The sequence below is a fragment of the Acanthochromis polyacanthus genome, chromosome 13, assembly GCF_021347895.1.
Source record: "Acanthochromis polyacanthus isolate Apoly-LR-REF ecotype Palm Island chromosome 13, KAUST_Apoly_ChrSc, whole genome shotgun sequence".
Taxonomy (NCBI): Eukaryota; Metazoa; Chordata; class Actinopteri; family Pomacentridae; genus Acanthochromis; species Acanthochromis polyacanthus.
Window position 1 is genome coordinate 270,349 of NC_067125.1, and position 23,295 is coordinate 293,643.

At 38.4% G+C, this 23,295-nt stretch overlaps 1 protein-coding gene across 1 annotated transcript; it reads right to left on the reverse strand.

Moving 5' to 3' along the window:
- Positions 1–2,347: 2,347 nt before the first annotated feature.
- Positions 2,348–22,362, reverse strand: LOC127536843 (integrator complex subunit 8-like). Its single transcript, XM_051958177.1, has 13 exons — positions 22,293–22,362; positions 19,898–20,419; positions 14,033–14,128; positions 12,538–12,712; positions 11,518–11,658; positions 11,036–11,107; positions 10,788–10,839; positions 10,048–10,227; positions 9,832–9,939; positions 9,586–9,738; positions 7,706–7,806; positions 5,924–6,065; positions 2,348–5,295 (listed from the first exon to the last, which is right to left on the reverse strand). Exons 1-13 carry the CDS (start codon positions 22,360–22,362, stop codon positions 5,131–5,133), a joined length of 1,977 nt encoding a protein of 658 aa, XP_051814137.1. The 3' UTR covers positions 2,348–5,130.
- Positions 22,363–23,295: the final 933 nt, after the last annotated feature.

A 23,295-nucleotide genomic window follows, 5' to 3' on the forward strand; every position in this document is an offset into this window, starting at 1 on the left:
GAAACCATCACACTACACAGGATTACGCAACAAACACAACAGAGACCCACACAACCCACCATCATACAGTTTACCACAAAACAACGTAATACAACACAACATGGCACAACACAGCAAAATACAACGCAGAGCAACACAACAAAACACGGATAACACAAATATACACAATATAATTAATAACTACACAGCACAATAACACAACACAACAAAACACGCACTTTACCTCTCTGATCATTAAGTACAACCAAAACACGGCAACAGGCAACAATGAAGTCACATTTTTTATGACTAATTATTGTGACTGTCGCTGGTTCCAGGTCATCATCACACATTTATGAAATCCTAAATAACTGAATGTTTTCCACTTAAGTGAACTTTTCTCCTCAAACACAGCAGCATCCTTTCTCCTGGACTGTTTAAGTGTCCTCACTCAGATAAGCAGCATGTAACTGCACCTGTATTAGTCTGTGTGCATCAGATAATCAGTCACATCAGCAGTAGAAAGCAAAGTAAATCACTGTGTTCTTTCTTAACCGACAGAATAAACCGACCAGCAACAGAGATCCTTTACAAATAAAACAACATGAGCAAAAAAATATGAAACTAGCAGATTAGCACAATTTATTCACCAAATCTATGAGTTTAAATCATAGTGACTGAATGGAGACGGTGGTACACCTGCAGCCTCATTCAAGTGGTGAAAGAATCATTTTGTCATTCTTATGAGATTCAACAAATACAAACTGTGTGATGAATAAAATAATAGTTCACGTTAAAGGTCCATAAACAGTCAGACACAAAGTTTAGGTTGAGCAGAGTGAAAATGTGATTTTTAAAGTGACTCAGAGCAACACAGAGGAGAGGCCTGCTGCATTCTGAAGACTCCATCGTCTCCATGGATACAGCAAAAACACATTTCTGGCATTTTATCATTTCTGCCCCAGTTGGCATCATTTGTTTTAGTTTCAAAAAAATTCATGGAAAATTTGATCAATTTGATGCCCTTAAATCAAAATTACAGAGTTTCCAAATCACTACGCCAATGATTAATAAATTAGATTAACCCTCTCCTGAGAGAAGTTTTACATTTTATGCTTCAAATAATCATTTTAAAAATCAATAACTGTTAATCACTAAATCTGTGTTTTATCAACAGTTACAATTTATAAAGTCACACTGGTTTCTACACTGACACAGCTGTAAGGATTTTCAGACAGATAAATGACATAATTCCATCAATTAAAAGCTACATTATTAATAATCTATTCATAATCTTACCAGTAGCGTCGCGGTGCACCTCCACGGCAACTCCCACGTATCCCTCGACGTCCATCAGTCTGAGGTCCATCTCCAGGTCTTCAGGGATCCAAAGGTGATTCAAGGATCCACCAAGAGTCGTTTTTATAAACGTCTTCTTATCTGGACTTCTTTGGCCGAAGGTTTCCTCTTCAGGTCTTCGGTTTCCAAAAGTGTCCTCTTCAGGTCTTCTCTTTCAGAGTCTGAGAGTGTCCTCTTCAGGTCTCCAAAAGTGTCTTCTTCTTCAAGTCTTCGCTTTCCAAAAGTGTTGCTTTCCAACTATTCTCTTTCTGCAGCTGATCTTTGAACAGGTCAATCCAAGTCCAAGAGCAGGTGAAAAAGGGAAATTTCAGAAGGTTTCAGCCTTTATATAGGCTCCCTGGGTGCATCAAAAAATGCCAGAATTGTTTTTGTTCGGTGCACCATGGAGACGATGGAATCATCCAATACAGAAGTTCTCTGTCACATAAATTCCGGTCACCTGCCTGAATGAAGACAAGAAGTCACTCTTGTCATCAACCTTCTTCCAGCTGACTTCACATTTGTTCACATGTTCTCTGTTGCAATTTTACAAAGCAGCTGCTTGAAGACTGATTTTGTTTTGACCCCTGGATCTGACATCCCAGAACCAAACACCACAGAGCTCCACAGGGACTCATTGTTTGTAAAATCAGTAAAAGTGATACATCTATCAGAGAAATGTCTGACATATCAGAGGGACTGGTGTAAAGTATCTGAGTAAATGTACCCAATTACTTTACTTAAATGCAGTTTAAGTGGTTTAGACTTGAATATTTTAACTAGGGCTGGGTCTTTAACTCGTTAATTTCGATGAAGTAATTACAGCACATTTAATCGCACCGTTCTCAGTTCCCTAATTTGTGGCACACCAGTAACACTGATGAACACTCCAGCCCAGTAGGGGGTAGTAATGAACCTAAAGTGTGTCTGCAGCATACGGTCTATGGTCTGCAGTGAAGAAGATACACAGGAGTGATGTCAGCGCATAAGAAGTTTTGGTAAACAGTGAAGGAAAATGAGACTCATTGAGCTTGTTGGGAGGAAAGTTTTCTTATAAAAATCTTCCTGATGTCAGACAGATGAAAAATGCAGATAAATAGAAATGAACAAACATTTTTCTTTTTGGGATTATTTTTTTCATTGATGTCTTTTGTAATTGTGGGAACATTTTATTGCATCAACATAATATTTCAAATGATAATTATTATTCATGTGTCCCACAACAACCCTGTTAGCAGAACCTTTTTCAGGTGGTAGAAGAAAACCGTGAATCACGTGATACACTGGAATTAACATCATCAAACAGATTTCCTAAAGAATGTGTAGAGCAAAGCTGTGGCCTCCCTTCTATTTTTCATGTTTCCATCACATTGGCAGCCATGATTGAATGTCTCACTCTACCTCATATCATCAGGATCAGACTCATTGTTTTTACTTTTTTCCATCAGTCAGTTTGTCCTCTTGGTCAGCAGCAACAGCGAGCTAAATATCTAGCATCTACTGCTGAGAAAAAGCTAACATTAGCATGGATTAGCAACCCTACTACTGTGATTAGAGTAGGGTTAGCAAACAACACATAAAACATGGAATAAAAATGGTTCCATTGATGTGTAACCTGAGCTAATCAAGCCTTCCATAGTTTATGACCTATTATGATGAATATGTAGTAGAAAATTGTAAAACAGAAGATTAATTTTTTAAAAATTTTGAAGCCCAAAAGTCCTTCAGGCCTGGAATGACCCAACGGCTTTGCCATAAATTGAACTTTTTGCTTCTCCATTTTCAGTTTCTGACCTTTTTTTAATCTATCATGGTTGTTTCACGTGTACTTTACTCTTCATGTATGTTAATGGGATGGACAAAATAATGCAGTCCAGCACAGCAGTACCACCAACTAAATACTCAATAAGCAACATAAAGTTGATCATCTTTTTTGCCAAAGTCAACAAAAAATGTTGCAGTTTCAAATAAGTAGAACTTCTTGCCCTGTTTTTTTATTGGGTTGTATTAGATAGCCAAATAAAGAGGCCAGTGAGCGTAAAAACAGGAACAGACCACAATGACAATGATCCGTTAAAGTCATAAGTTAATCTGTCATGTTGAGATAACTGCATAAATATTCCAGAGCCACGCTAGAGGCTCCACGACGCTGCATTGTGAGCTAAATGCTAACATCCTCACAATTTGCAAAAGTTTGGCTACCACATGTTCCACCACCTCAAATTTAGCATGTTAGCATTTGCTACTTAGCACAAAACATTCAGTCCAGCTGAAAGGATGTTTGTATAACATAAAACTAAATTTAAAAATACTACGGCATCACTGCAGCGATTAGAATTTATCCTGAAGGAGATCAACACCGATCAGCCACATCATTAAAACCCATTGACAAAGTGTGCAACGTTTATTTTTTCCATAACAACATAATGTTCTGCTAGGAAACCTTGAGTCCTGGTATTTATCTGGAAGCTATTCTGACATGTACCACTGATCACTGTTCAAAAGTTTGGGGTCACTTAGAAATGTCCTTATTTTTGAAAGAAAAGCAGTTTTTTCAATGAAGATAACATCAAATGAATGATAAATCCAGTGTAGACATTGTTAATGTGGTAAATGACTATTCTCGCTGTAAACGGCTGATTTTTAATGGAATATCTCCATAGGGGTACAGAGGAACATTTCCAGCAACCATCACTCCTGTGTTCTAATGCTACATTGTGTTAGCTAATGGTGTTGAAAGGCTCATTGATGATTAGAAAACCCTTGTGGAATTATGTTAGCACATAAATAAAACATGAATAAAAGCGTTGAATAAATCGTGAAATCGTCTGGATGACCTCAAACTTTTGAACAGTAGTGTACATAAACTTTGCTCCAGACCAAGAACCCTCCTTGTGGGTAACAACAGACCCCATTCAGACAACATACCCAGCTACACCTCAAAAACCACCTAAGAACAGCTCGAGGAGCATGACCAAGAGCTCAAGGCACTGACGCAGCCTCAACACTCCCTAAATCCCAATCCAGTGGATCATCGATGGGTCCAATCCATCGAGGCCGAAGACAAACGCTGTAAGCCACTTGACCAAAAAGATCTGCTAGCTTCCTGATGCCACCAGAGATCCTGTATCTTTGCCCCGACATGTCAGAATGAAGAATAAATGTTATTTCGGTGGTTTTCATGTTATGGCTCGTCAATGCAAATGCGTGTGCAAAAGTTTCATGGCTATCTGTTCAATATTTGTCATAATGTTTCACCATAAGGCGACCCGATGACCCATGTCTTTTAGGGTTCATAATCAGAAGTTTTAATTCCCAGCCAGTACAGATCTTCTCTTTCCCCACAGCTTCCATTTGTTTTTCCTCTAACTGTCCACTAAAGGCCAAAAAAAAAGACATTTTAATACAAATTTCAACCACTCTGGAGGAAATGTGAGCAGATAATAGAACTCCTTCGGGTGCTATTTGTAGTAAATTTCATGACAATTGTTGAGATATAGATGACTGAAAATACGACCGCTGTTTGTTTAAATCTGAGCAGCTTCTGCACAAAGTGACCACAGACGACTCTCATCCATCCCCCCTTCATTAAATGCCTCACAGTAACACTGACAGTAACGCATGGCTTATAAAAGTACAGTACAGTGATTAATATGGCGTGTTTCGACTTCGACACGTGGAGGTCGGTGCGGCGTCCTCAGCCGATCCCTGCTGAACGTGCGGCTTCGACGTAACAGTGACGAGACGCTTGCAGAAGCCCAGAGTGTCCAACTGTGGATGTGATCTTAAATACGAGAGGAGTCCGATCTGCCGTCAGTACTGGAAGGAGATGACGGAGTTCACTTTGTAGACGTGATACGAGCGATTCCAGAAGACTCGGGTGAAGTAGTTCGTGTACGGAGAGTAGTTCATCTTTATCTCGTGGCAAAAACGTCCGTGCTTGGAGAACGAGTAGATCTCTCCTTTATCGTAGACCACCTGGAAAAGACAAAAGACGCCCGTGATCAATGAAACATTGGTGGAGCTTTCTGAGGATTCGGCTTCATCGATACTACACAGAGTAGTCAGACAACAAAATGCCGTTTATAATCTAATCAGCAACGCAAAGGCGGCAGTAAAGTGTGTAATATGTAATGTTCATAATCAATGTAATGAGCTGTGTCAAAGTTCAAGATTTTTATTTACTTCACAAAATAGACGGTCTAGGCACAGAGGAAATCTTGTGCAGGGCCTCTTGGAGTTGAAAAATAAAAAAAACACCAATCAAAATAGGAAGTACAAAACAAAACATTTTACAAGTGATAAAAGATAAAATACAAAAAGATGACAAGTAATTCATATTATACAAAATTTGAATGCAGGACTTAGTAGTGGAGTATTTCTAGGGTGGTATAAAAACTTCTACTTGAATAAGAGTTTGATTCCTTCTCCTAATGGTTCTCTGACTTTAACGACTAGAAAAAGTGTCTTCAATGATCAAATCCAGTCTTGATTTAGTAAAATCTACTGAAGTAAAACAGTTAATTCCGACACCATCAGTCTCATCCTTTATGGGATCGTACAGACTCTGTAATTAAAACATTTAAGATCATTTGAGCTTCATTACCTCTAAGATGAAGTCCACGATCCGTTTACTAGGCTTGAGGAGCAGCTGCTGGAAACGAATGCTGAGGATTTCTCCTTCCAGAGCGTCTCTCACGGCGTTACAGACACAAAGTTGATGACAAACTTCATCCAGACCGGACTCCCTACACAGACACACATCACAGTGTACAGTTATATACAATTATTACACAATACAGTGCACAGGATGTTATAAATGAGTTTCTAACAAAGCCATTTACTGCTTAGTGCAAAATATGAATTTCAAACTCAGAAGTCTGCAGTTACATGCATGAGGCTCAGTTTATTCATCAAATAAGAGCTAAACATGGAGAGACTTATGTTTGCAGAATGATATAAAGACTTCTAACAGGAGTTTGTGTGGAGAGACAGAAGCAACACTGGAGGATATTACTGGAAACTAAATAAAAGGTTCATCTCTGAGCAAATTAGTACACATTTATCAAATCAAATGTACTTGTAGAACATATTTAAAACACTCTCAGTGCTGCAAATGTCATCAGTCAGACAGCAACAAAAAAATGTGCAATAGGAAGACGACATGAAAAACCAGAAAAGCCCTCAGAGCGCAGTACTAGCCAAGGCTCTTCATTCCCTCATATGGCATGGTTACAAATGCAGCATTTGTTAGTTATTGATGATCAGAAATCACAGCATCATAGAATGTGGACATTTAATCTACACTAAAGTTTGGAGACACCTTCTCATTCAATGATTTGAACTGAATTATTTTATACTTTGTAGATTAATACTGAAGACATCAAAACTATGAAAGAAAACAGATGGAAATATGTTGTAAATAAATAAGTGTAAACATTCAGTATTCATCTACAATGTAGGAAATTATACAAATAAACAAAAAGCATTGAATGAGAGGGTGTGTTCAAACTTCTGACTGGTAGTGTAGATGTACCCACAAACTAAATGACCTTGCTCTGAGCACAGACGTGTGTTCTGCATGTGTACGTTATGTACGGATACGGAATCACGTGATCTAAATATGTAGCGGGCGGCGGGAATTAATGGGACTCAGAAACACCCCCACAATTTAATCAGTTGTTCTTTGTATCATTTCTGATGGATACGTCCTGATAAGTCCTCAGTGGTGGATTTGTAGTAGAATCACAATCATGTGATCATCAGCAGGCAGCTGACGTAGTGTTCACTGGTTGTCATGGTTACAGTGACGCCGTGCCGCTATCTGGCAATGATACAAAAATATTTAACAAATCTGTGGATCCAGACTATAAGCTGCATCACTGATAAAATTGGTCCTTGTGTCATTTCTGACCTTCCCTGAAAATTTCATCCAAATTCATGAGTCTGTTTTTGAGTAATGTTGCTGACAGACAGACAGATGGACGGACAAACGTACACTAATCATCGTAACTCCACTATCTTCCTTGGCGGAGTAATTATAAAATCTGAAAATTTTATGAAAGAAAACAAAACTACAAAATACTAAAACAAGGCAAAACAAGATCGCAACTTGTAAGATCAAATTCTAGGATAAAATAAATATAAAATACTTCAATTTAAGACCATTAAAAACTACCAAAAGCCATTGAAAACATGCATGTCTTGAGATTTGTCCTACAAATGTCAGTGGAGGGGGAACTTTTAAATTGCACGAGGAAGATTGTTCCAGTTTAAAGCTCTGAAGAAACAAGCAGTGCACGGCTTTCTGAACAACATAAACAGACTTTTCTAAGTCTACAGTCTGACTGCAGTGTGTGAACAGGTTTGAATGTTTTTGTGGCCTCACCCCTGCTGGACTTTGTACAAGAACTCTCTGAGAACCGAGCGTCTGAAGTGGTTCGGTAAACTGCGGGACACGTTGTCTTTGATGAAGGCTTCCATGACGGCCTGGAAGAGAGACGAGGAGGAATTTATGAACAAGTTCTGCACTTTACTGCCAAACACCTCACATAAGCCAAAACCTTTTGGGGATTTCCATCTAAAGTCATCACGTTCCTTCTGCTCGACCATCTCCGATTTGATTCCAGCTTTATCATGAACCATCTGTAAAATTGATATTCCATTTCATTTATTTATTTATTTCAAACATGAAATGAATAACATTCAATTAATGTATCACAAAAAACCATGAATAGTCCATCATGCTATAACGAGTAAGAGGAGAAAACAAACTTCAACATGTTCCAAAGGGAGTGGGAAGACGTTAAACTTATTTAATCCCACCCCTAAATTCATTCACCCATTTCAGTCAGTTCCAGAAATATCCAATGAAACAAATTCACCGCCAACATTTTTGTTTAGGCAAAGGCAATTAACTTAAACACTATGCGTCAATGAAATACAGATCAAAACTACTGTGATAGTGATAATTAAGTTCATCTTCACTGTACCTTCCAAAGATTTTTTGTTTGTATTTATATTTAAACTGACTGATGTTTGAACATTGTTTCAGATCCGTCTCAAGTTTATTCCAGAGCCGTACCTCATTTGTTGTAGGGCTAAAACTTTTCATCGTTGTTCTATGTTTTGGTATCCTGAAACTGAATTCTTCTCTTAATATATAACCACCAACACATTCCTGAAATTTGCTCTGTAATTGGAATGGTAACAGTTTTTTCAAATACTTTCCAGATGTGTATGTTTGTAATTATCTGTCAGACCACTTTTAGGAGATTTGTGCCTACAAAGCTTTATCTGAGCAAGATTTTGGTACCAGAATTTCCTTCAGGATTAAAAAAAATGATGTCCCATCTTATCTCAGAGACAGGTCTTTTTTTTAAAAAGCTTACATTTCTACAAATCAGGGTTTAAAAATCAAAAGTATTTTTTAAAAACTCCACACCTCTTGTGTACTTTTATTGGTTTTGTGGAAACAGCTCATCAGAACGTGAAATTATCTTTCTTTTCCTCTGTGGTGACCAGGTAGATCACATTTTAAAGCATTTTATAGGTTTAGTTTTGTATTATTGTGACATACAGCTACACGTGGATCAGAAAATATCACTAATTGACTTCTGCATTATCAGTGTATTTGTTAATGTGTGCACAACATTGTCAGCGTAACGCACGATATATTTCAGGTGCAATATTTCATTAGTATGTGTGATAATATTAATTACATCAGTATAGCTGCAGGCAATACTTTTTACTGTTCTAGTATTCTTTTAGTTTACTCATTTATTTCAGTAATGTATCATACTTCTTTTTAGGTGCTGCATTTCTCATGTTGCATCACTCGATTTTATGAGCGATATCTGCCACAAGAATTCCCTTCAGGATTAATAAAGTTTAGCTTTTCTCAAAGATGGGAGCTTCAACATTTTTCCATAAATCAATTCATTATTAATCAGATATAGTTTGATCTACTTGGCCAATATTGGAGAAATAACAGTGAAGAATTCTGGCTTTTATCTTTAATAGTTCCTGAGATATTGTTGTTCAAACAGCTGCAAATTTCAATGTGAGAAAACCTGCTAAAAGTGGGTCAACAGTCAGTTTATAAAAAATGTAATCTCAGAAAGTATTTGATATATCAAGCTAAAATGTTACATATATCTTCATAAACATCCATATTTTATGCCATAAAAACGTCAGGCATGTCAGAGCTGGCAGAGCAGCAATAGTTTCTATATTTTGGTTTCATCGTCGTCCCGTTTTCGCTCTGACCTGGTGGTTGTGGGCTCGGATCAGGCTGTTGATCTGGTCGTAGGGGGTCGTCTGGGGGTCGCAGGGGTCACAGTCTCCGGTCAGAGCTCTGCAGGCGTTCCAGTAACCGGCCAGACGCTTCTCGTCCAGGTGGACGTGGACGGTCGAGTCCAGCTGAAAGACATAAACGAATCACTCAAAGGTCAGAACTGCAACTGAAAGTCAGTAGTTTCGGGTTTTCTTATGGTTGAAATCGAGTCTAACTACCTTCTTCAAGAGCTCCTTGGTCTGTCTGAAGTGATCTCTGGCCTTCTCATAGGTTGGCTGGTCGGTGCAGCCTTGTTGGAAGAAAATACCTCCCAGATCATAATGCACCTGAAACACAGAATACAGCTTTAGAGTAAAAACATCTTTCTGAAGCACAAACCACTGCATCCAGGATGATCTAATCCCCAGAAAGACAACCGTGAGTGCTCCACCAACCTGACAGTGCAGGTCATCGGCGCTGATTCGAAGCCCGGCTGTGGAGGATTCGGTTTCTCCGTTAGCGGCAGCGTCAGCGGCCAGCAGGTCCAGAGTCCTCAGAGTGTGGACGTAGAAGTCCTTCTTCAGCTGCAGAGCTCCTTCCAGGACGGTGATGGAGTCGGTCGCCTGCTCCTTCAGCTGAGGGAAGAATAATAATAATAGAGGAGAAAAAACGGACACAGATCCATGAAACTACTGGTGGAATTTCTTTGAAACTGGAAAAACAATTGGTTACCCTAGGACATATTTGTCTAGAATTCTACTGACAATAAGTCATTACAAAGAAATGGCTATGTCAGGAGCCACCCTCCATAGAGACTGGTTCAATGTGGTGCACGATGTTTATGTAACGGAGAAATTAACATCTGCACCGAGACTCAGAGCAGAAATGTTTGATAAACGCTGGAACGGCTGGATTGAGTTTATCAGCCCATAGAGACCAGACTAAGTGACGTAAGTTGTACTGCGACTGCCCTGGTTAACGCTTGTTCAGTATGTCTGTTTGTTTGCAAAATTGAAAACAGTTTGTAAAGTACATTTGTAAGATATTGCTTATCTACTGACTTCTTTATGGAAAAAAAGAGAATTTAAAAAAAAAAGAAATTGGACAAACATAAAACAGGGATAAACAGACCTTAATTAAAGATGTTTATTTTTGTTTATTGGCGTATGCAAGTATGAAAAGCATGTTCACTCACCACAGTCAGGATGTTTTCTGTCATTTCTTTCTCCTGCTGCACGATATTTAACCTGGATTCAGGCACAAAAGAAGTTTACGCTCACACCTTTTTGCATTTCAACTCAAAATAAAATCTGTCTGGATGTGTATTTTTCATTAATCCGTGCATCTGAGCCGAAACGCTGCCATTTGTACTGACTTTAAGGTAAGCTTATTGGTTCAGTAAATGAATTGAACTTGTAAAGAAAGTAAAGAAGCAGCGTTTACATGTTTATCTGATGAGGTCCTGGTTTGGTTTGTTTCTCTGGAAAGCTGCTCAGCACGATGGTTCTGATGGCCCTTTAAAAAACACAACAAAGACACATTAATCCTGTGCTTGAATGCTCATAAAATAAGTCTTTTAATGGGGCTGAAGAAGGTGTGATTTGACTTTCTACTATAATCTTTACAATGGATGTGTAAGAATGTTAGTGAAAGAAAACAACCACATTTCTGTAATCAAATAGATATTTAAGGTTTCTTCAAGATGCCAACATTAAAATGAATGTTGGAAAATACCATGACAAACTTATACTGGTCAGCTACAACACTAAATATTAAGAGATTCATGTGAGAACTTTCCTCCTTTAATGTACAATCAGAGCTGGTGACTTCCACACGGCGGCAAATAAACACTTGGAGTCAAACTGTTCTGCTAGTTTAGTATTTATCTAATTTAATCTGTCCTCAGTCAGTGTTTCCTCTCCTACCAGCGGTTGTAGATGATCACTGCCATGGCGGTGGTCGGAGGCAGAGTGGACAGATCCAGATCCACATGTTTCACACCTGGAGGCACTTTGCTGACACACAGCAGCTCATTCAGCAGCATGTTCAACACTGGGATGGTCAGTCTGGGGATGAAGAAGCAGGGGAGATAGTTACAGGATTCTACTGATACATTATCTGTCTAACTATGCTGCTTAATGTTTTATCCTTATCCAAGTTTGGTATTTGTGCTTCTTTGTCTGTTATTTTCTTTCTCGGCTACACAGTAAAGGAGGCCTTCACACCTCAGTTTATTCAGAGTTTAAGTAAAAGCTGTGCAGCGACTGTGAAGAACAAGAGTCACCGAGGGACTGAAGGTTGGGCCTGTTTGTCTGATGAGCTAAACAAAAGAATTCACTGAGACTAAATTTAGCCTTTTATGAAAGAAAAACGACCATCAACTCATGATAATGTGCACACATTCATAATCAAAGTAATCACAGTGGTCAAAGAAAAATAAGGCGACCCAGCTCACCGCCTCTCTCTTCCTCAGATAAAGTAAACAGATGAGCATATCAGCTTAATTATCCTCACCCATATCCATGAGACCCACTAACCCTCCATTCAATATGATCACAAAAGAATATCAGAACCAAAACAAACACGAATAACAAGAAAATCATTCAGAGAGTGTAGTACTCCCTGAAAATTTCATCCAAATCTGTTGGTCTGTTTTTGAGTAATGTTGCTGACAGACAGACAGACAGACAGACAGACAGACAGACAGACAGACAGACAGACAGACAGACAGACAGAAGCCGATCGTCACATAACTCTGATGCGTTCCTTGGCAGAGTAACAATCAGTATGCCCCTTAACCTTAGAATAAAGTAACAGCTCACTCATGGCTTCCAGAGGTTAAAATAATTAGTTTCTCTTTAACTGTTCTGCATTTGGTTACTGAGAAACACCCGCAGCCTCATTTCATTCTCAGAGAGCCCCACACACATTACGACCCCACTCACCCTTTCTCCAGTGAATCCAGGTCCCACTTCATGTGTGCGGCGACCTTCAGCGCCAGCAGCTTCAGGGTTCGGTTCCTGCGGTTGTCTGCTGGAGGCTGAACCTGATTCTGCTCGTTCACCGACGGTTTGGACGCCTGCTCCAGGAACTGGACGATCAGCTGCACCGGAGTCGGGTCTGAGGGAACACATACGCCCCGACAGTTTTAGACGTTAGATTTTGTTACTGATACTTTTTTTTACTTGTACATAACTTTCAAAAGTAATGCCGAGGTATATAATAATGTATGACGGTAAAAAGTGGCTACTGGAAATTATATAAGACAAGAATGCTGGTAGTAAACTATTACTTCAACATTAATGCATAAATAACAATAGTCCAGGATTACTAAGTATGTCGACCAGACAGACAGAAGATCAGCCAGGACCAGAGCCTCTCACAAGTTTAAAGATACTGTTATCAGTCATTAAACTAAAGTATAAAAAGATATACAAAAGAAGAAATAACTGTAAGGACATGAAAAGAAACACTGCAAAGACATGCAAAGCCACTACAAAATGATGCACACACGACAAAAGATGCAAAAATGACCACAATATGAGCCAAAATGATCACAATAGGACTGAAATTGCACACAAAGAGACACCAAACAACGATAAAGAGATGTAAAGTGACCACAATAAGATGTAAAATGACCACAGAGAAACAATACGACCACAATACCACTGAAGTTGACCACAAAGAGGCAAAATTAAGTAAATAAGTAATTATAAGAGAAACAAAATTACCAAGCCACGAAAATTATCACAGAGACACAAACCAATGACAGAGATGAAAAATGAAAACACAGTGACACAAAGTGTCTACTACACACAAAATGAACAAAAAAACATTTAAAATGACAGCAAACATGCAAAATTACCCCCAAAATCACATTTTTACCATAAAGATAAACTTAATTACCAAGGCTTGTACCACTGCAGGATGTTATATAAAAGGTAATATGTTCATGCACCAACTACTGGTTGTACTTTCACTTTAAAAACATTAAAATTTGCTATTAATAATTCTGCAGCTGCATGTAAAATTTTGAAAGCATACAGTGTTTAGATGCTGAAAACACGGTCGCATTTAATATATTTTCTAAAAGTTTCATGACAAAATTAACTTGATTAAATCATTATTTTTCACGCTCACTTCTAAAAGGTTAAATTGTCAGATAAGCGAGTTAGCCAAACATCGAGAACTGTCCAGTTCTATGTGACATGAGTAGCTTGAATTTTAAACACGGGTCCTACCAGCTGGGCGGGGACTCACACTTTGACTGAAGGGAGTATATCTGAGTTAGCGGCTGGGGCTGCTGCTGTGAATAAACCGAGCGCATGTCTTCCACCCGCGCTCTGTTGTGTTTGCAGGCAGCGCTGTTCCGGCTAACATTTAAGCTAACTAGCTACAGTTTCCATCCTGAACCGGACACGGAGGAACCGACTGTCTTACCTGAACGGGAACAAATCAACAAGAAGAAGATAAAAATGTTCAAAAAACGCTCTAAAAGCTCAGAGTAAACGACCGGAGCAGCGACACCGACTGATTCTCACATAATTCATTCTGCGCCTCTTCATCGCTCCTCCATCATTCCGGTTCCACTCTGTCGCCAAGGAGACGCACGAAACGCCATGTCTGCGCATGTTTATGCTGCGTTCAGGTCACATGTTCAAACTGTGATTAAACACAGCTGAGCGACAAACCCTGTTCATGGCTCTCTCTGACTTTTAATTCTCACGGATTCCCCATCTCTCAAGCTAGCAGCGTCTTTAAAAATAAAACCTTAGCGCTAATTAGCAGTAACAGCGTCCATAAAGCTAGTTTCTATGGGCCTCGACACTGTTTTTATGTAAACAGTTCCACTTGTTGTTGAACTAATGCACAAATATAACAAAAATGTGCTAGTTTAGGCTAATTACATGGTGCGGCTATAAGGTTAGCACTGGGGCTGATCACAATTGGAATAAAGCAGTTACTAGGTTTAAAATTATTGCTTTTCCGGTTTTCTCGAGATTTGGTGGACGCAACACGATCATGGTGGCTGATAGATGCCTGTATTTAATTATAATCTGATAATTAAACAAAGCCTACACTACTTAACTGAGGCCGAAGTTATTTTAATTGACAGTTTTCTGCCCATCCCAGAGAGGAAATTAGAAAAAAAAGTAAAAAAATAAAAATAAAAATTCAGGAAAACCAAAAATGAAAAGAAATGGCAAACAAAAAAGTTAGGTTCCAGGAATTCATTCTTATATTGCTGCTCTTTGTGTTTATCAAAAGTTGTAAATTTTAATAAGACCAGTTAAGATAATAATATAAATGTTTAAAACTTGAAAAAAAATGCTAAAAGTTAAAATGCTTTGCATTGGCAGTTTAGAATTACATATTTTGTAATAAAAAATAATCATTAGAATATTTTTTTCCTGTTTTAATTAGTTTTTAATTTCTCACTTTACTTGGTATGCAAGCAAACATATTTAAAGAAAAAACTTTAAAAGTACTTCAGTAAATTCTCACATTTGATAATGTAGAAACATAAACAGTCAAACATTTTTGCTTGAATAAAGACATGAACTGACTAATCACTTCAGCTGTATTTGCTTTTACTGCTGGACAATTTCCAGAGCAAACTGCTTCATAAGCTCCTCTTCCTATATCTTAATTTATGGTGGTACAAACAGCACAATATCTCCCTGTAAAGTGTAGATTCATTTTTAGGTCAACGGTTATCTTGTATGTATTACAACATCATTAATCATATTTATACACACTGCAGTGCTGTTGTGTTTTCATTGTTTCAGTGGAACTTAATCTTATGTGTCTAAATATCGACTATGGCAGGACTAAAGCAGCAACAATTCATCAAAAAAATCGATTAGTTGTCCTGTCATAGCCATCAATTAATCTGTTTGAGTTGTTTTATGAAGAAAAAAAACAGTAAATGTGAATATTCTCTGGTTTCTTGCCTCCTCTGTGACAGTAAACTGAACATCTTTGGGTTTTGGACAAAACAAGACTTTTCATTTTGGAATTTGAGAAACACTGATGGACATTTGGCTGCACAGTGGGGTAGTGGTTAGCACTTTCGCCTTGCAGCAAGCAGATCCCTGGTTGGAGTGCCGGCCTGAGCCCAGGATCTTTCTGCATGGAGTTTGCATGTTCTCCCTGTGCATGTGTGGGTTTTCCCCGGGTACTCCGGCTTCCTCCCACAGTCCAAAAACATGCTGAGGTTAATTGGTTATTCTAAATTGCCCGTAGGTGTGAGTGTGATTGTTTGTCTGTATATGTAGCCCTGTGACAGACTGGTGACCTGTCCAGGGTGTCCCCTGCCTTCACCCGAGTCAGCTGGGATAGACTCCAGCACCCCCGTGACCCTAGTGAGGATAAAGCGGTGTATCGAGAATGGAGAATGGATGATGGACATTTTTCAGTATTTTGTTGCATTTTAAAGATCAAACAATTCATAAATTAATGCAAAAAAAATAATTAAAAAATTAATGGACACTAAAATGAATCATTAGATGCAGCCCTATTAAAAATACATTTACTGGCCACAAATCAAATGCAATTAAATACAGCAGGATCATAACAGAACTGGAGGACATTTTATGTCCCATTCATCAAATTTCAAATAATCCATGTCCAAAATACTAAAACATGCAGTTGTTGTTTAAATGTTCTTGTCCTGAGACCAAATCTTTAAAAACAATAAATAAATCGGAGAATGTTTATAAAGAATTTTAAAAACCAAATAAGTCTGGAGTTTCCCCTAAAATTCCATTTTTCTCTTGTCCCACCCCCCTGATGACCAAATTGAATGTCAAATAAAACTGTTAATATTAAATGTAATATTAACTGTATATACATCTAGTGTATTAATATCTCTTTAACGTGTGTTTTCTCTCCACAGCCTTCAGGTCATCTAAATTCATGTATCCCTGCTTTTCTCCCTAAAGCACCACAGTTATTAAAACATCACGCAACACTGGTTCATATAGCTCAACAACAAAATATAAAAACATTTTCTTTACCATGTTCACACCGGTTTTCTCTCTCAATAGCATTATCCATCATGTCATATCTATGTACATACCCATATGTACATTTATCAAGCCTCATCTGTAGATGTGAAAGGTGTCCATAGTCTTTAGTTTATCTTCATTTGTTGGCTTTATTGTAACTTATCTTGACTTGACTCATCTTGACTTAACTTATCTTGATTAAATGGATCTTGATTTACCTTGACTTTTCATATCTTGACTCAGCTTATCTTGACTTATCTTATATTGACTTCACTAATCAATGTTGTTTTACTTAAATGTATTGGCGTCCTGCTGCGTTCTCTTTCTCGATAAACACACACCCAGATGTACACAGGATGTAAAAGAAAACAAGGTTTGTCGGTGAGAACAGCTTCTTCTGTAAATCCAGGGTCCGGTTATAACGCTAACATCCCTGTTTCAGGAGCTTTCAGTGGTGGAAAGAGCTCAGAGTGCAGCTCCTTATACAGCAAATTGCGTTGTTCTGTGTGATCTGAACACGTCTCTATTTTTATTTTTTGTCTTCTCTAATTCAAATCTCACTGAAGTTGTTGGTTTTTAAGTTTCAATAAATAATTTGATGGAATGCCAGATGTGAACTGCTTCCAAGAATGTTTAGAAAGACATTAAATTATACACAAAGTATGTCATATTCTGAACAATTTTGAACTGTGTTGAAGTCAGGTCATTTAAAAGCAAATCTAACTGCTTTTTCTTGTAAGGTATGTCAGTGCAGCTCATCGTTGAAACAAATGTGACTCTCCTGTGTCTGGTTCAGTGTTGAAGAAGCTCCACGTTGATCCACCATCAGTGAAGAAAACACTCTGATCATCTGACTTAACAGTAAACCAGTCGAGTTGTAGTGAAATAGTGATAAATATGAACAACACAAATATGGAGTCGCTTTGAAACGTGTCCAGACCGTTCAAACATTTAGTTTTTTTTTTTGCTGAATGAATACAAGTTTCCTCCATCAGTCTGTCATCAACAACCCAACATGACAAAGAGTAAAACTTCTTTTCACAGATTTTTGTAAATTTATTAAACATCAAAATTGAAATACCTCAAAATCACTTTTCACAAAACATCAATAAAGCAAATCTTATTTTTTTAATATTTATTCAAGAAGTATTAAATTCACATTAATACAGCAAGATGTGAAAAACAATGTTACTAAAAGGTACTTTCAGTACACATTTTTAAAAAAATGTTTACAATAAATTATATCTTACTGTTGACAATATTTCAATGTCATGCTTAAAACATGAGATCATATTAAACAGTCCAAAAGTTTTTCAAGTGAATCTTTGCTACAATAAACACAGTTTTTATATTTTTACAATGATTATTTAATAAGATTATATGTTGTGCTAATAATTATAAATAACATCAAAATGTTAAAAGGCCATTTACATTTTATTTGTAATACACATGAACAGTTTTAAATATATTTTAACAATAAACAAAGGAAATATTACATTTTACAATGTTTATCTTACAGGTTCTTGTGTTAGAATAAACAATAACAGTTTTAAAGTTTTTATATTAAACTAAGTAAGTTATTGATGTCAGTTTTTTTCTTTTACATTTTAATTAACCCTCCTGTTGTCCTCATTTACAGGCACCAAAAAATATTGTTTCCTTCCCTGAAAAAAAATCCAAAAATTCAGCAAAAAAATTCCCCAAATTTCTGAAAATTTGCAAAATCTTCAGGAAGAAAATTCCATTATTCCTTAAAAGTGTCCTTTAAAACTTTTTTTTTTTAAATCCCCACATTTGTGGGATGATGAGTAAAGATCTTCCAAAAACATCAGAAAAATATCTGAAGTGATGACATATATATCAGTAACACTTCTAATATTTTCTTTAAGAACATTCACATAAAAATCAACCAAAACTGGATTTTGGTTGATTTTGTTGTGAATGGTCTTAAGAAACATTTTAACATTTCATTTTTCCACCAAAAAATGTTCAAAGATTTCCCAAAAATGTTGAAAATGTGGACATCAGAAGTGTCACTGTGAAAATATATATATTTTTCCACATTTTCAAACTTTAAAACGGGTCAACTTTGACCTGCAGGACAACAGGAGGGTTAAACTAGCAAATCTAACTTTTGACAATGTTAATCTCCAAAGTTCTCATCTTACGTTGGATCATAAAGATATTCAAAAGGTTTTTACATTAAACATTAACAAAGCAGTAAACATCTTCTCTGTCTGGCTGTCAGAGCTCAGAGACAAACAGGTGGCAGCTTCCTCTGTCTTCATTTGATGCTTTGTGAGGAGCTTCCTAAACCCACCGGCACAGAACCAGCACATGATGGAAACTAGTTCTGTGCAGGCAGAGTCAGGACGCCCCTCAGCGGCTGGAGACGTTGCTGTTGGAGGCAGGGGCGTCTGAATTGGAGCGCTGACCTGGCAAACAGAAAAACAGGACCCAAAAATCAAACTTTGACTCGTTCCTGGCTGCTGAACTGTTGAATTATAATTATCAGTGCTTCTTAACAGACATGGAGCCATAAATAAATGTACAGTAGGTGTGGAACGGTTCTAAGCTCTATCAGTTCACATCAACATACAGAAAGTTTACTTTAGCTCATCACCACTTCATGTCCCTGTTGGTGCTTTTGTCGTCTTTGTGAGGACTCACTTAGTCAGCTGACTGAAAACGCTCCTCCAACCCTCCAGTGGGTTCCTGGTCGTCCATCCTTCTGGTCTGGTCCGTCCGGTCCTCTCTGCCCACCATCCAGGAGTTCCGTTCAGGGAACTCCTGGATGATGGATGAAGAAACAAAACATAAAGTTCTACAGTCAGTAAAATGCTTCAATTATAAATTATCATGAAGAGATATTAAATCTTGAGAAACTGATGAAGTAATAACTTACCTTTTTCGGATGAAGAAAGAAACAGAGTTAGTATCATGGATAATAGTTAAATATTGAAAAATGTGCAGTTGGAATTTTGCTTACCTCTGATAGAGAGAAGAAGAAACACACCTGTATTTGTCAGGTGCTCATACCTACCACCTCCCACATTGTCTGATGACGCTAAGACATGTGAAGGAGGATTTTTACTGTTATTTGCAGGGATCTTGATGTTTTTTGATCCGTGCAGTAAGAAGTGGGAGCTGCCTGTCAGCTGGAACTTCTCCGATCAGAGCTTCCACCAGTTTCAGGACTAATCGGAGTCGCTATCATCTGGACTCCGAAAAGGCCTGAACCAGCTTCCACCCGTCACAGAGAAGCCCGGGCTTGATGTGGAGGGACCCGACGCACTGTGGTCTGTGGACGAAGTGGATGGTCCAGGCTGCGCGTCGTCCTCTTCGCTGACCCGCTGCCTCTTCGTACTTACCTGGGCCTCCACATCGCACTCCTCCCGGATCCTCTTGAGGAAGGAGCTGATGTGGACGGCAAGGTCCTCTGGGGGAGCAGCGGGAGCAGCGATGACCGGAGCACCAGCAGGAGGGGGGAGACGCTGGACAAGGGGGGAGCGGGGTCGGCCGTCCTCTTCTTCGCCGTCCTCCAGGTCTTCTTCGTCCTCGTCCAGGCTGTCGTAGCCGGAGTCTTCGCTGGTGCTCCAGTCGGACCAGGCGTCGGAGTCTTCCGTCTCGGGGTCTTCCTCTTCAGAGTCTTCTTCCTCTGGGTCTTCTTCCTCTCGGTCTTCTCCCTCTGGGTCTTCTTCTTCCTCGTATGGAGCCAGAACATCGTAGAAGATGGGAGCGTCGTCGTCATCAAAGATCCAGATGGTCTCCGGGAATCCGACGGCAGGGGGATGCTCCACGGCGTAGTCCACAGACCCTGAGAGGAAACAAGGTCATCACATGTTAGTACTTCTAACATCATTAGATATCAGGACTAAATCATCTACAGTCACAACTAAAGTTAATAACAGTTCACTATAACCATCCAACAACGGTGTCAACGCCACAAACACTAAATCAGTAATTCTGCAGTCTGTTCTTTCATGTGAGACTTTATGAAAACAATTATTTACTCTACTTTGGTCACTTGGAAAAACTTAAGTCTTGACAATTCAGATGACGAGTTTGTTCACATTCATAGTGATTTAGTAATTAGAAATGTGTAAATGATGTGCTGTAATGCAACACAACACAATGCAACACAACACAGCTGAACATGACACACCACAATGCAGCACAAAGCAGGACAGCACAACACACTACAACACAACATAGTACAATATGACACTACGAAGTTCAACACAATTCCAAATAACACAGCACAGATAACAAAGTACAATGCAACAGGGCACAACAGAACTCAAAACAACACAACACCACACAGCACAGTGCAGCACAACACAACACAATGCAGTCCAACACAAAACAACGTAGTACAACACAATGCAACACAACACAGGAAACCATTACACTACACAGGATTACGCAACAAAACACAACAGAGACCCAGACAACCCACCATCATACAGTTTACCACAAAACAACGTAATACAACACAACATGGCACAACACAGCAAAATACAACGCAGAGCAACACAACAAAACACAGGATAACACAAATATACACAATATAATTTAATACTACACAGCACAATATAACACAACACAACAAAACACGGCACTTTACCTCTCTGATCATTAATGTTACAACCAAAACACGGCAACAGGCAACAATGAAGTCACATTTTATGACTAATTATTATGACTGTCGCTGGTTCAGGTCATCATCACACATTTATGAAATCCTAAATAAACTGAATGTTTTCCACTAAGTGAACTTTTCTCCTCAAACACAGCAGCGTCCTTTCTCCTGGACTGTTTTAAGTGTCCTCACTCAGATAAGCAGCATGTTAACTGCACCTGTATTAGTCTGTGTGCATCAGATAATCAGTCACATCAGCAGTAGAAAGCAAAGTAAATCACTGTGTTCTTTCTTAACCGACAGAATAAACCGACCAGCAACAGAGATCCTTTACAAATAAAACAACATGAGCAAAAAAAATATGAAACTAGCAGATTAGCACAATTTATTCACCAAATCTATGAGTTTAAATCATAGTGACTGAATGGAGACGGTGGTACACCTGCAGCCTCATTCAAGTGGTAAAAGAATCATTTTGTCATTCTTATGAGATTCAACAAATACAAACTGTGTGATGAATAAAATAATAGTTCACGTTAAAGGTCCATAAACAGTCAGACACAAAGTTTAGGTTGAGCAGAGTGAAAATGTGATTTTTAAAGTGACTCAGAGCAACACAGAGGAGAGGCCTGCTGCATTCTGAAGACTCCATCGTCTCCATGGATACAGCAAAAACACATTTCTGGCATTTTATCATTTCTGCCCCAGTTGGCATCATTTGTTTTAGTTTTCAAAAAAATTCATGTAAAATTTGATCAATTTGATGCCCTTAAATCAAAATTACAGAGTTTCCAAATCACTACGCCAATGATTAATAAATTAGATTAACCCTCTTCTGAGAGAAGTTTTACATTTTATGCTTCAAATAATCATTTTAAAAAATCGTCCAATAACTGTTAATCACTAAATCTGTGTTTTTATCAACAGTTACAATTTATAAAGTCACACTGGTTTCTACACTGACACAGCTGTAAGGATTTCAGACAGATAAATAACATAATTCCATCAATAAAAAGCTACATTATTAATAATCTATTCATAATCTTACCAGTAGCGTCGCGGTGCACCTCCACGGCAACTCCCACGTATCCCTCGACGTCCATCAGTCTGAGGTCCATCTCCAGGTCTTCAGGGATCCAAAGGTGATTCAAGGATCCACCAAGAGTCGTTTTTATAAACGCCTTCTTAACTGGACTTCTTTGACCGAAGGTTTCCTCTTCAGGTCTTCGGTTTCCAAAAGTGTCCTCTTCAGGTCTTCTCTTTCAGAGTCTGAGAGTGTCCTCTTCAGGTCTCCAAAAGTGTCTTCTTCTTCAAGTCTTCGCTTTCCAAAAGTGTTGCTTTCCAACTATTCTCTTTCTGCAGCTGATCTTTGAACAGGTCAATCCAAGTCCAAGAGCAGGTGAAAAAGGGAAACTTCAGAAGGTTTCAGCCTTTATATAGGCTCCCTGGGTGCATCAAAAAATGCCAGAATTGTTTTTGTTCGGTGCACCATGGAGACGATGGAATCATCCAATACAGAAGTTCTCTGTCACATAAATTCCGGTCACCTGCCTGAATGAAGACGAGAAGTCACTCTTGTCATCAACCTTCTTCCAGCTGACTTCACATTTATTCACATGTTCTCTGTTGCAATTTTACAAAGCAGCTGCTTGAAGACTGATTTTGTTTTGACCCCTGGATCTGACATCCCAGAACCAAACACCACAGAGCTCCACAGGGACTCATTGTTTGTAAAATCAGTAAAAGTGATACATCTATCAGAGAAATGTCTGACATATCAGAGGGACTGGTGTAAAGTATCTGAGTAAATGTACCCAATTACTTTACTTAAATGCAGTTTAAGTGGTTTAGACTTGAATATTTTAACTAGGGCTGGGTTTTAACTTGTTAATTTCATTTCAGTAATTACAGCACATTTAATCGCACCGTTCTCAGTTCCCTAATTTGTGGCACACCAGTAACACTGATGAACACTCCAGCCCAATAGGGGGTAGTAATGAACCTAAAGTCTGTCTGCAGCATACGGTCTATGGTCTGCAGTGAAGAAGATA